The sequence below is a fragment of the Pleurotus ostreatus genome (genome assembly GCF_014466165.1).
Source record: "Pleurotus ostreatus strain PC9 chromosome Unknown scaffold_5, whole genome shotgun sequence".
NCBI classification, from domain to species: domain Eukaryota; kingdom Fungi; phylum Basidiomycota; class Agaricomycetes; order Agaricales; family Pleurotaceae; genus Pleurotus; species Pleurotus ostreatus.
In genome coordinates this window covers 1,679,736-1,691,533 of record NW_023503160.1, presented here as the reverse complement: position 1 = coordinate 1,691,533, position 11,798 = coordinate 1,679,736, and the positions used below count along the sequence as shown (strand labels likewise).

At 52.4% G+C, this 11,798-nt stretch overlaps 7 protein-coding genes across 7 annotated transcripts; 2 read left to right on the top strand and 5 right to left on the bottom strand.

The window, feature by feature from the left end:
- Positions 1 to 296: 296 nt before the first annotated feature.
- On the bottom strand, positions 297 to 1,732 carry PC9H_007610 (uncharacterized protein; the record flags this gene model as incomplete). Its single annotated transcript, XM_036777139.1, has 4 exons — positions 297 to 724; positions 773 to 934; positions 994 to 1,359; positions 1,420 to 1,732. 4 exons carry the CDS (start codon positions 1,730 to 1,732, stop codon positions 297 to 299), a joined length of 1,269 nt encoding a protein of 422 aa, XP_036630759.1.
- A 543-nt stretch (positions 1,733 to 2,275) lies between these two features.
- SPE2 (spermidine resistance protein) lies at positions 2,276 to 3,590 on the bottom strand (the record flags this gene model as incomplete). Its single annotated transcript, XM_036777138.1, has 2 exons — positions 2,276 to 3,314; positions 3,361 to 3,590. 2 exons carry the CDS (start codon positions 3,588 to 3,590, stop codon positions 2,276 to 2,278), a joined length of 1,269 nt encoding a protein of 422 aa, XP_036630758.1.
- Positions 3,591 to 3,786: 196 nt separating this feature from the next.
- Positions 3,787 to 4,455, top strand: PC9H_007608 (uncharacterized protein; the record flags this gene model as incomplete). Its single annotated transcript, XM_036777137.1, has 1 exon — positions 3,787 to 4,455. One exon carries the CDS (start codon positions 3,787 to 3,789, stop codon positions 4,453 to 4,455), a length of 669 nt encoding a protein of 222 aa, XP_036630757.1.
- A 157-nt stretch (positions 4,456 to 4,612) lies between these two features.
- PC9H_007607 (uncharacterized protein) lies at positions 4,613 to 5,228 on the bottom strand (the record flags this gene model as incomplete). Its single annotated transcript, XM_036777136.1, has 5 exons — positions 4,613 to 4,632; positions 4,690 to 4,759; positions 4,817 to 4,881; positions 4,934 to 5,158; positions 5,225 to 5,228. 5 exons carry the CDS (start codon positions 5,226 to 5,228, stop codon positions 4,613 to 4,615), a joined length of 384 nt encoding a protein of 127 aa, XP_036630756.1.
- A 135-nt stretch (positions 5,229 to 5,363) lies between these two features.
- On the bottom strand, positions 5,364 to 5,849 carry PC9H_007606 (uncharacterized protein; the record flags this gene model as incomplete). Its single annotated transcript, XM_036777135.1, has 1 exon — positions 5,364 to 5,849. One exon carries the CDS (start codon positions 5,847 to 5,849, stop codon positions 5,364 to 5,366), a length of 486 nt encoding a protein of 161 aa, XP_036630755.1.
- Positions 5,850 to 6,322: 473 nt separating this feature from the next.
- On the bottom strand, positions 6,323 to 6,890 carry PC9H_007605 (uncharacterized protein; the record flags this gene model as incomplete). The annotated part of the gene is made up of 3 exons (XM_036777134.1): positions 6,323 to 6,404; positions 6,456 to 6,702; positions 6,761 to 6,890. 3 exons carry the CDS (start codon positions 6,888 to 6,890, stop codon positions 6,323 to 6,325), a joined length of 459 nt encoding a protein of 152 aa, XP_036630754.1.
- Positions 6,891 to 7,151: 261 nt separating this feature from the next.
- PC9H_007604 (uncharacterized protein) lies at positions 7,152 to 11,677 on the top strand (the record flags this gene model as incomplete). The annotated part of the gene is made up of 7 exons (XM_036777133.1): positions 7,152 to 8,071; positions 8,124 to 10,362; positions 10,415 to 10,596; positions 10,647 to 10,705; positions 10,754 to 11,017; positions 11,073 to 11,556; positions 11,611 to 11,677. 7 exons carry the CDS (start codon positions 7,152 to 7,154, stop codon positions 11,675 to 11,677), a joined length of 4,215 nt encoding a protein of 1,404 aa, XP_036630753.1.
- Positions 11,678 to 11,798: the final 121 nt, after the last annotated feature.

The following is an 11,798-nucleotide window of genomic DNA, read 5'->3' as shown; positions in this document are numbered from 1 at the left end:
TGTTGTTCGAGCTTCGGAAGGCAGCCATCGTGAGTTAATGTTGTCACCCTTGTTGCTTGCCTAACACTACGTGCCTAAAATAGGCATATGTTACGTGGCCAATGATAGAGATCTTCATCCGCCTTTGCCCACTTTGTAATAATCGCGCGAAGCGTCTCGCTAGCGCTGGGAAGTCAGAGGCACCCGTAGAGGCTTCATGAGGTCCATTTCCCTGCTTTGTCATGTACTTTTCTTTTTTGTATCCCAGATATTGGTAACATTATTGTACTACATATACTATGAACGTTTGATCAATGTCATCCGCGAAGACGTTGAATGACTAGCGTCGTATCATCTACCCAGCTGTCTTCCATCTCCACCGTGAGGAGTTGGCAAGCTCGGTCAACATCATCACCACCGATAGCATCTCTGAGGAGCATTAACGAGAGATGCTGAGGCTCAGCCGAATCAATCCCTTGGGCGACAACGGTCACCCAATGATCCACTGGTTCCGAACCAATAGCCCCGTACAGCTCTTTGAGGCCGTCAGAGCACAATATTAGGAAGGACGGATGGTCAGTCAGAGCATGATGATGGACTTCAGGCGTTTTGGATATGTATGGCGGAGAGTACATCTGCGATGCACATCGCTGGAGTGTTCTTGGAGAAATCCAATCTTGGTTTGTATGGAGGAAGAAATGTTCCGTGTATTGTTTGGGGAGCTTGGTCCATGTATCGCCTACGGCTGTCCTCAACGGTTAGTGACGTTTCGGCGTTTCAAATCGATATGTACCTCTGGTAGGCTCCAAGTACCCTAAGACTCGACCGTCCTTGATGCATTCTTCTTCGTTAGGGTGCTCGGACCGTATACGGTTGATCTCCAACGGAGCGTGCGTGTTGTGGATATTGCTGATCATCGTTCCACTCCACACGCCCGAGTTCTTAACACCCAAGACTTGATAAAGCCAGAGTCAGATACACGCGGTCATCGCATTGGCGAGGAAGCCCACGTACCTGCCTGACAGTCGCCTAGATTGGTGACCCATAGGTTTTGTTTCTGTGGATCAAGCAAGCTGAAAATAACCGTTGCCCCACCTAGGCACCTACTGGTCAATGCTAGCGTGGGGTCCAGATTCTGGACGGCCTGCGCTGTTGGAGACGAAGGGGTCTCCAGAACGCCTTCGGGGACGAGCCGCAGGAATTCGGAAGTAAGAGCATCGTCGAGTTTCATAAGGGCGTCCGACAGTAGCCGACTGATAGTTTCAGGGGGAGGTGATTGACGCTGACCCTCGGTATCCAGAGTTACAGTACGCAAGGCCGCTTGGACTAATAGAGGCAGCTCGGCCTGCGCGTACTCGACGCAATGGCTGTTAACGTGGCCTGAAATGTATGGGGTCAGTTAAGGATCGTGCTAGCAGGCGGTGATTGAGGAAACAATACCATCTAGCACCGCACAAAATACCCAGCTTCCCCCTGGGAGATCCCATACCTCCGCGACATAGCGGTCTTGGTTCTCGGACGTGTCCGAGCGGCATGGTTGGAAACTGAGGATATCTGCGTGCGCAGCCGCCACCGACCGGGCATCCGAACGGCGACAAAGTTCTTCGGTTAGGCGGGGTTCTTGCATTCGGCGATAGGGCCAGGGCCCTTGGCCTGGTTGCCCCATGTCCGTCAGAGCAAACTCGCTGACCTCAGCTAGGGCTTGGAGATGCTCTGAGGAGCTTGCGCTAGGTAGGTGTATCAAACCAGACATAATGAACAATGTCTGTGTTTGAGATCAGGCTGTGGCATGATTATAAGAACCCTCTACGTCTGAACGAAACGAAACCGGAAACCGGAGCTACAGAAGAATGTCAGTTAGAGGTTGGTTGCTCGAACTTGCCATGCTGCCTGCAGGCGAAGTAAGTCACAAGGTAGGCCTGCTTCGCCAGCAGGCTTCTCCAGTTCTTAAGTCACCGATTGATTAAAGCTTTGTGTGGCCAGGTAAAGTAAATCGGTTAAGATAGACATGGCTTGGAGACCTGTGACAGTTCCCGTTTTCTGCGGTGCCAAAAACGTTACTTACGTTGTAGAACAGAACCTGATCAAACAAGTTGCTCCTTTTGAGATACATCAGACGAACTGAATAGTTAAAGAAAGGCCTTTGTCGGCGGTTTGCGAAAGATACAAGGCTTCTTAGTGACAAACCTAAAGCTAGAATTCTGATTAAACATGTCAGATCTAAAGGGCTGACGTGAGGTACGTACCTAACGAGGAAACCGGGGTTGACGAAACCGGGTGGCGAGATTATTGGTCACTACAGGAGTTCAAAACTCGCGAACGCAAGATCGTAGTCCCCGAATTCATAGTTGATCTTATCTGTCCTTCTATAACCCTTCCCCTTCCCCACAGGGAGAATGGATTTACGCTCGTCCATCGATTGAGAAGGAGGGAATGTTAGAGCCGCTTTGAAAGCCCGTTGAGCTTCTTCGATGGCGCTCGACCCGTCCTCATTTTCGTTGTCTTGACTTGAGATAAATAAAGTCAAGCTCAATCTCCCGGGTTGGAATATGCGAACCACGCGTTGGACCAGTGCCACGAGGTCTGGCATTGTCTCCGCGCTGGTTGGAGTGGGATCTGAAGGGGATCGGTGGGAAAGGGGGATATTGCATTCGAAGCTAGCGTAAGACCAGCCTTCCTCTGGTGTAACATGGATAGTGTAGTACCCTTCCCCTTCTTGGACTTGTGAAGTTGGCACGGGGCTGTTAGAGGGCTTGGGATGGGCCCACTTGATCAAGGCGTTGCAGGAGTATCCGCATGGAGAGAACGAGTAGGCGTCCAAAACTGTCAAATGCGGTGGAAAGATATCTGATATGCCCAGATGAGCAGAGATTTGCTGCGCGTGACTGGAGGGAATTGGGTCAGAAGTTGACAGTGACTGATCGTAATGGAAGGGCTGGCATGCTGGTGACGCCAAATCGCTCATCAGAATCTCTATCGTAGAGTCCTGAACATGCAGGGCGAGTGGAGGGGACGGAGATGCAGGGATGGTCGCAGTATCGGAGATGGTCATGTACAGCAACCAGTGGTCCCCGTTCACTTTGCCAACGGTGTAGGCTGCGCCGTTCTGGAAGATGCCGTCAAGGAACTCTACTTCCTGTTTCCAGTCGCGATGGGGGCCTTGCTGGCGTTCGGGGAACATGAACGACTTGCGAGAATAGAAGACACGGAACACGGTGCTCATGGAACACTGCAACGACGCAATGTCGAGGATCCGCGGGAGACCGAGCAAGTTTAGCGTCGTCCCGCAGGTCTTTAGGATCAGCCGGTGTGGCGACACGAAAAAGGATGATTCACTGTAGATGATAAGCTTTAAGAATATGAATGTAATCTGCGGCATACCTGAGGAGGTAGGCATCCACTTCTGAGCCGTCGATAACGGAAAGAATTTTGCACCGGACAATATCGAGCATTTCTTCCCAGATTTCTCGCTTGACCTTCCGGAGGCCTGTCCGACCGTCTTCTGTCGGGTCGCTTGCGTCTGGAACATCGTTGGCGGATGGCGCAAACCAAATCTCGAGGAGTTTTTCTGGCCCCTCAAACGGGGCAGACGCAGCAGCGCTCTCTGGCATTTGTGGTCTTAAGGGTGGAGAGGGGACAAAGTTGCTGATAATTCATCGGGGACTCGACGGGCATTGCTCCCAAACTGGGATGTATGATCGATCGATGTGCTTTAGACGCCGAAATGCCGCTTAGGTAATGATACACACCACAACGGCGGTTCGCTATATACGTTGCACTCCTCAGCCACTCTCTTCCACTCATCCAATGGTGCGCCTGCTCACGCGAATACCAGTTCTGAGGGCAATTGTCCCCAGACTGGCCACTCCAATTCTCCCAATCAGCGCGGGGCTTCACCCGCGCCTCGCACTCACTCAACGGCCAGCACAGAGCTTCCGACTTTTCACCCGCTTTCCTCAGAGACTCTCGTCGCCGCCGTCACCAAAGCTCGAAAGCTCAGACCAGACGCTGCCACCTAATGCAACGCTCACGCAGCGGCTGAAGCATCTCATCAAGTCATACGGGTGGTATGCCCTGGGGGTCTACTTCATCCTGTCAGCTCTCGACTTCGGGGTCGCTTTTGCTGGCATCCAGCTCGTGGGCGCGGAACATGTCTCGCGTGTGGCAGTAGCAGCAAAAGACATGATAGCCCGCGTTTTGCACTCGAAACCTGCCGAACCCGGACTCGACGAGGTGGACAGCCCGTCGTCATCGCCGCAAGCACCTGGACAAGAGGGCCTCTACGCCATGCTCGTCTTGGCTTATACGATACATAAAACGGTCTTTGTCCCAGTCAGAATAGGTCTGACAGCTGCATTTACGCCGAGATTGGTCGGGTGGTTGCGTAGCAGAGGTTGGGCGGGAGGAACGGGAACGAAGCGAGCTGCGAATGAAATGCGCGAGATGATTCGCAGAAAAAGCAGGGACCGCGACTAGGTCCGTATCATAATTCTTATACATATACACGGAGGCCTTGGGCCTCATATCTTACATGTGAGTTACAACCCGTTTCTGATACCTTTCGAGTATTGACACTGTCCTTTAGCCCAACTCCCAGCTTGCAGTAATGAAGCGTACATGTAACACCTTTATCTTAGACGGGCACTTCGTCAGCTGTGTACATAATGTCAGCGGGAACAATAATTCTGGAGATAATCTTGGAGAGATTACGTTGGAGGATGCCTTCCTTCACCAGTTCTTCGGGTTTCGGACGCGACTGCAGAGCGTGGTCAAGTTTATCCTATCAACATGTAAACCGATGCTTCTAGCAGCGGACATAGGGCCCTGTGGATCTCACCTCAAGCTGAGATCTTTCTAGAGCCTCTCTTGCCGCTATAAGCGATGGCGCGATGCCCTTGTCATCTGATGCTGCCGTTAGAATGGCATCGGACTACGCTAACATGACCTAGCGCACCTTTCAGGATGTTGCGTTCAACCAGCTCGTTCTTGCCCGGCCTCTCATTGAGCTGCTTCTCGAGCTTGTGGATGTCGAGCGTGGGCGCCCGTCCAGCTTGCAGGATGTTGCGCTCCACCAACTCGCTCTTCTCTGGCCGTTCGCTAAGATGCACTTCGAGTTTGTGGATGGCCGCTGCGTCCAACGACGACGAGCGATTTGGGCGAGGTGGCGCTGAGTTATCTGCTGCTCAAGCGTCGGCGTCAGCCTCAACGCAACCGATAGCGACGATAAAGCGAGCACGGTGCTCACCCATGCGTAGATGCGATACTAGTACTAGTTATTGGAGATACAAGTGTGGTGTGTGGTATAGGAGTGGTCAGGGTATCAGATATACAGCATTCCAATCTCAATGCCTTTATACAGAATTCACAGGGCGCCCGTCGATGGCTCAGACACCCAGCCAGAAGTCACTCCCGATCTCCTTCGTCTCCTTGCGCTCTTTCTGCCGCTGCTCCTCCCGCGACGTCTGTCTGCGCATACGTTCTTGCTTATACTCATCGATGCACTCGTGCGCTTCCGCGATGCTGTCCTTGACCCGTGCGACCTGCATCGCGACGTCTGCGTCGAATTGATCAAGCATGTTTAGCAGCGCGATGACTAGCTGCGACGAGGGCGCACTGGCGAACGCGTTCGAATGACTGTGCGCTGATGTTGGATGTGCGTGCGTATGTGAGGTAGGGTTCGGCGTGTTCGATGTCGTGTACTCCGGTTGAGTGATACCACGCCTAGCGGTGATGTTGTGCTCTGCGCCGACGACACGCTTGGTGAGCAGTGCGGAGAGCAACGAGCCTGTTTTGGCGGTGATGCGAAAGTCGAGCTCAGGCAGTAAAGGCGAGCGAGAGACATGTAATGTAATGAGAGGTGCTTGCGACATTATTGGTGGATAGCGGGATTAGTGATGGTGGTAAGGGTATAAGTTACGAAATACACCCCCATGCAACCTGTCAGACGCGCACACCAGAGGCGGCCCGTCACAATGAATGAAAACGCGAATGTTGTCATGCGACTCAGTGAAAGCCAAGTTCAAGAAGACGGTCACAGAAGTCAGACGAGGCGAAATGTCAAAATAGCAAGCCGTGAACTAGAACCTTTGAGATCGAAAATGCAAAAGAAGAGTCCCGCACTTATTTGGTGACAGTTACTGCGACAAGCTGGATATCATGGGTGAAGGAGTCCTGACCATCCAGTGGTCTTAAGCAGTTTGAATGGTAGTGTGGGTTGGACATAGACGCTGCTTCAAACGCTCAGTCGCGACAAGTTGGCCCATATGTGAGGTTGCCATGCGATGATGTCCTTCTATTCGAGCACCCCGTGGCTAGCCGAATGCATTGGTGGTGCTATACCTCTCTAGTCCCGCTTCGCAACAACATCCGACATGTCTACAGTCATACCGACAGGAAGGAGAAACGGCGATGCTTGGTCCAGCAATCTGCAGCAAGGGTCATCATCTGGTGGATGTGAAGGGCAATGGCGAACATACTGCGGTGATCTGTAGCGGTGCACCTTGGACACCTGGGCATCAGCAAATAGGATGCTCTGGTCCGAGGATTCTTGCTGCAAGACGGTGTGTTTGACGTTCAGATTCAACCAGACGTCGCGAGGCACGGAGTAGAAGGCCATCCAGCGGGTGAGGTATGCATTGTCGTTGGCTTCGGGTGCGTATTTGTAGCACGCGACGCCGAGAAATGAAAGGATGAGGGTGTTCCGCCAGAATGCGCCCCCGAAGCCTAGGGTGGTGCAGTGGTTAGTGTGTTTTCTGCAAAGATAAAGTCCGCTGCGACTGACCTTCCTTGGTGGTGAACTCAGAAGTTTCTGGTGCGTGGTGAGCGCTGTGTGATGCAGCCCTGCGGGGGGCGAGGAGGCGAGTAGCAGAAGGCAGGCAGCCTCGAGAATGAATAGCCCGTGCAATGAGCATGGTCGCCGTCGTCAAGAATGTCGGGCTCGGAGATGAGTGGAACGTTGAGTAGACTCGGAGTGTGGGAAGAATGGCGGCAAAAGCCGAACATGCTGCTTGCTGGTGAATTCCAACTTCACAACGCTCAACAACCATCTCCATCACTTCCGTGAGTCTTTTCTTTTTCTATCGAAATTCGCGCTCTGGCTCATTAGCCAAAGTCTCACTGAGGACATATACCCCTTTGTGTCCGCTCCAGCGGCCAAAATTCGTCCCTCAGCCATGATACGCCTCAAATGCGTCCAAACCGTGCTCTTCTTCTCCAGCCTTGCGGCTGCAAGCCTTCCACGCGTCGACTTTGATAGAATGGGAAAGGTAGGCCTAGCGGGCACCTTTGCTGGACTTGATCTCTTCGATAATTCGACTTCGACTATTACATTCGACCCGTCAACCTCTACAATATTTTCTCGCACGACGAACGGCGACTTGACACGCCTTGGATCGACCAACACTGGTGGGAGGATAAACGCGGGCTGTCAACTTGGCGATTCATTCTACGTCGCGGGCACGTTCTCATCGATTGGCGGCACTTCAGCAGCGAATGTGGCATCATACACTTCCAAGTCAGGGTTTACCGCTATTGGATCGAGTGGGCCCAATGGTGAGGTCCTGTCCGTGTTCTGTGACCCCGACAACTCGAAAGTGTGGGTTGGAGGGACCTTCTCCTCGCCTGGGTCACTGGTCGCCGTGTGGGACACCAGTGCATCTTCCTGGTCTGCACCTCCCTTTTCAGGTCTGTCTGGTGCAGGATCCCGAGTCGAATCCATCACGACAAATACCACACGACAAAGCCTCTTCTTCGCGGGCTCGTTCTTGACTTCGTTCGAAGGCAATTCGACACTTAATTTCACAAACAATCCCAACGTGCCCTTCTCGGCTGGCGCCACTCCTTTTACCTCCTCCCTCGTTCCCGTGCCCTTGCAGGCATCTCAAGTTCAAGGGTCACCATCAGCGTCCAACCCGCAATTCTCAGATATCAGCGCCATCCTATGTCCAACAGGCCCAGATGGTCCTGGGACTTCCTGGTTTGGAGAGGATGGGACCACTGCACAAATCACTGTCAGGACTTTCGCTTCCATTGCGGCTAGTGGGATACGGCTTGGAAATACTTTCCTGGACGGTCGCGGCACCACGGGATTCAGGTGCGTATCTTTGTAAACTGGCGGTCTCACATTGTTGAAATACAACAAACAGTGTCACGACCATTCCCGACAACACAGTTCGAACACTGACTTACACGGACCCAGTATCGCGTGAGAACCGAACATGCACAGATCCATGTCCACTCTCGACCGCCAACACTATCCCATACCAAGACTTCCTCTTTGATGGAGCGGTCGGAATTACCGGTGTTCTGGTCAAGTTGTCCCAATTCACTGGCGCGTCGCCAGGTTTACATTTGTTCCAGCTGCTTTCCTCTGGCGCGTTCGCTTCCGCACAAGCGGACGGCAATGGAAAATCGTGCTTCGCTCCCAACCCATCCAATACGACGTTAACTGGCGATTGGGCCGTTAAAGTTGCGAATACGGATATCCCAGGAACAATCCAATCCGTGCTCGTTGCAACGATTGATGTTGGGTCGCCTATCGTTAACAGGCCGACATTCTCTTGGATGCCATATGTGTCCGCCGCCGGGATCTATGACATCAATATGCTTGTACCTGGCTGCAATGACTTCCAAGATTGCGGTCAACGCACGTCGGTGACAGTCACGGTCTTCCCCGGGAATGGCCTTGATCCTGTCGTCACAACCGTATCTCAGCAAAATACTCTTGATGCATCCGTCTCTATCTACAGCGGCCCAGTTATTCCATCAACCGACCAATCCATCGCCGTCATTACAATGGCCTTTCCCGAGAATCCCCAAGGGCAGGGTGAGGGAGGAAAATTCGAGATGGTTGCTGATCGCGTTCAGTTGTCGCTCAAGTCCATACCTGGTGACAGTTCGAACAGTGGTCCTGTGACGTCAACCCAAGGCGGAAGGAGCGCATTTGGGTTCTTTGAGTGGCCTATCGTTTCGTCTGCCACTGCCGATGCACGCACTACCCTTCCTAATTCCACGGTGACCCCCCTCGACGCGGTTGGACTGTCGCTTCGCGATCAACTGGGCTCAAGCGCCAACTCATCCTTACCCGTGGTTCGTTCTGTAGCACAGCACTCATCTGGTCTTCTCTTCGTCGGCGGTGACTTCAATCTATCGTCCGGCGCAAGGAACATCGCCGTCTTCAGAGACAACTCACTTTCTCCTCTACCATCGAACGGTCTCGATGGAGCGGTGTCATCTCTTGTTATAGAAGGGGACAAACTATTCGTCGGAGGGTCTTTCAGCGATACTGCGACGCCGTCCTCGCAACGTAGCATGCGTAACGTCGCAGTCTACGACGTTACTAGCAACACATGGAGCGCGTTGCAAGCGGGGTTGGACGGTCCTGTCAAGAGCATGAATAACGTCGATGGTCAGATTCAGGTCGCCGGTAGCTTCGCGAAAGTTTTGGCGTCGCCCACAAGCAGCGAGGGTGCTGATGCTGGGGGGTTGGCAGTATGGAACGTATCTTCCAGTTCTTGGGTTAACAGTGGCGGGTACCTCCGCGGCGACATGTCCTTCGTGGGCAATGGGTCTTCCAATACCCAATTCTTGGCTGGAGGTGTTTCCGCCTCTCGAAGATTTGGAGCAACCGGCTTAGTAATGCTCAAGAATGGTAACGGCGAATTCCCTACCGTCACGCCGCTCGGAATCCAACTTCAAAGTCCATTCAGCGCATCTGGTACCTCAAACAATGTTACCAGGCGTCATACGACTCATATGCACCTACCAAAGACGAGCCTTTGGTTCTCTCATATGACTATATCCCATCTGTTCTCCAGGCAAGCCCCTGCCAGCCAATTAGCTCCTTTGCCTGCATCTCCGTCGGCAGTGGCCCCCGCAGTATTGACGGGGACGTTCTGGACGAACATATCTTCCTCAAGGGAGGTCATCATCTTTGGTGGCAACTTCTCATACACGACATCTGGCTCTTCCCAAGCACAGAGCGTTGCCATCTACGACCCCCAGACGGAGTCTACGTCGCCATTGCAAGGAACCCAAATAAACGGGGTTGTGAGGACTCTATTGGTAGCGAAGGGGAAGCTCTACGTTGGCGGACAGTTCACTATTCCTGGGTCGAGTGCAAATGGCTTCGCAGTTTATGATCTCCAGCGTCAGCAATGGGACAGTGTCGAGGCGCTGCAAGGGTCCTCAGGTAATCCGATTGTGCGCTCCATACAGTCCGCCCCTGCCAATAGCAATGTTGTCTTCGTCTCCGGATCATTCTCAGCCGCTGGATCCGTTTCGTGTATTGCGATCTGTTCGCTCGATATCTCCACTGGACAGTGGTCATCTCTGGGGCCGGGCATAAAGGGGGAGGTCGCTTCGTTGGTTCTTGCAGGGGTGAGCGTAACATCTTTTCTTCGGCACGATGATGTATACTGAATGGCATTGGTTCTAGGACGATACCTTAATTGCTGCTGGTTCCATTGCATTGTCCGACAATAGTCCATCTAATGTCGTCCGGTACAGTATTGGCAACTCCACGTGGTCAGCGCTTGGTTCTGGTTCAGATCTTCCAGGACCAGTGACGGCCATAGAAGTCAATGGGGGCAACATTAACAGTATTTTCGCTGCCGGAAGGTGTGTAACCCTCATCTTATCTACTTGTCATTCATTGACCTTTGACGAAGGTCTCAAGACAACTCATCGTTCCTATCCGTCTGGAATGGCTCATCATGGAAGTTGTTAGGTCAGTCGACTGCTTCATTTGATCGACTAGGTATCTCACATCTTGTAGAATCGAACTTGCGGGCGGACACAGCCGTGACACAGCTAGCCATGGTTCCCCTACAGGATTTCCACAGTGGCAACGACATCATTGAAGGGGATCGCATGCTCATGGTCTCTGGCGACCTTGATACTTCAGTTGGCAATATTTCTGCCGCTCTATACGATGGCCAAACCCTCTTCCCATACATCATTTCGTCTACAGGCGCCGGGTCGCCGGGTTCCATATCATCCCTCTTCCATTCGTTCTCCTCTTTTAGCTTTTCCAAACGAAGTAAGTCCTGGAGTTGTCCTTCATCATACAACCTGACGATCTCCTGTCCCCGTAGCGTTCCTTGCCACTGGTGTTGTGATCCTGATCTCCATAGCTATTGCGGCAGGCGTTGTTTTCCTGCTAGCCTTAATTGGCATCCTCTGGACCCTGTTCTCTCGAAGAGACGATAAAGTCCATAAAGTTGACGGCGCAGAAGTTGAGGATGATGATGATTCTACCCAGCATCGTCCTTCGTCTCTGCTAGAACATATCAACGCCGCAACACGTACAACCATCCTTGGAGCTTCTCCCTTTGCTCCCTATGGCTCAGAAAAAGAGAGAGGGAACGAGGGCCATGCCTCGGCGGACCAAGACCCTTTTGGACCAGACGCCAGCAATTATGTTCGCGCAGAGACTCCGTCGGATGCCGTTGGCGGCATGTTGGAGGAAGAAAAGAGTCGACCTGCACGAGCGCGGTATTCATTCGACGGCGCCGAGGAGGGAGAACTGCCCATAACCGCTGGCGCAGAACTGGAAGTCCTCGATGACAAAGATGCAGCGTAAGTTTCCTCATCATTTATGCCGACTACATCTAATGCAACTCGGGTTTTCAGATGGTGGTATGCTCGTGATGTTCGGACTGGAAGGGAGGGTGTCGTGCCTGCTGCATATTTGTATTAGCTTAATGTTATTTGTGTACTTATTCTTCTTTCATTTTGCTTTAATGGATTTTCACGACTAGTTATCAATTTACTATATAGTTGAACAACAGTTAGATCGATAATTGCGATCACTGAACGAT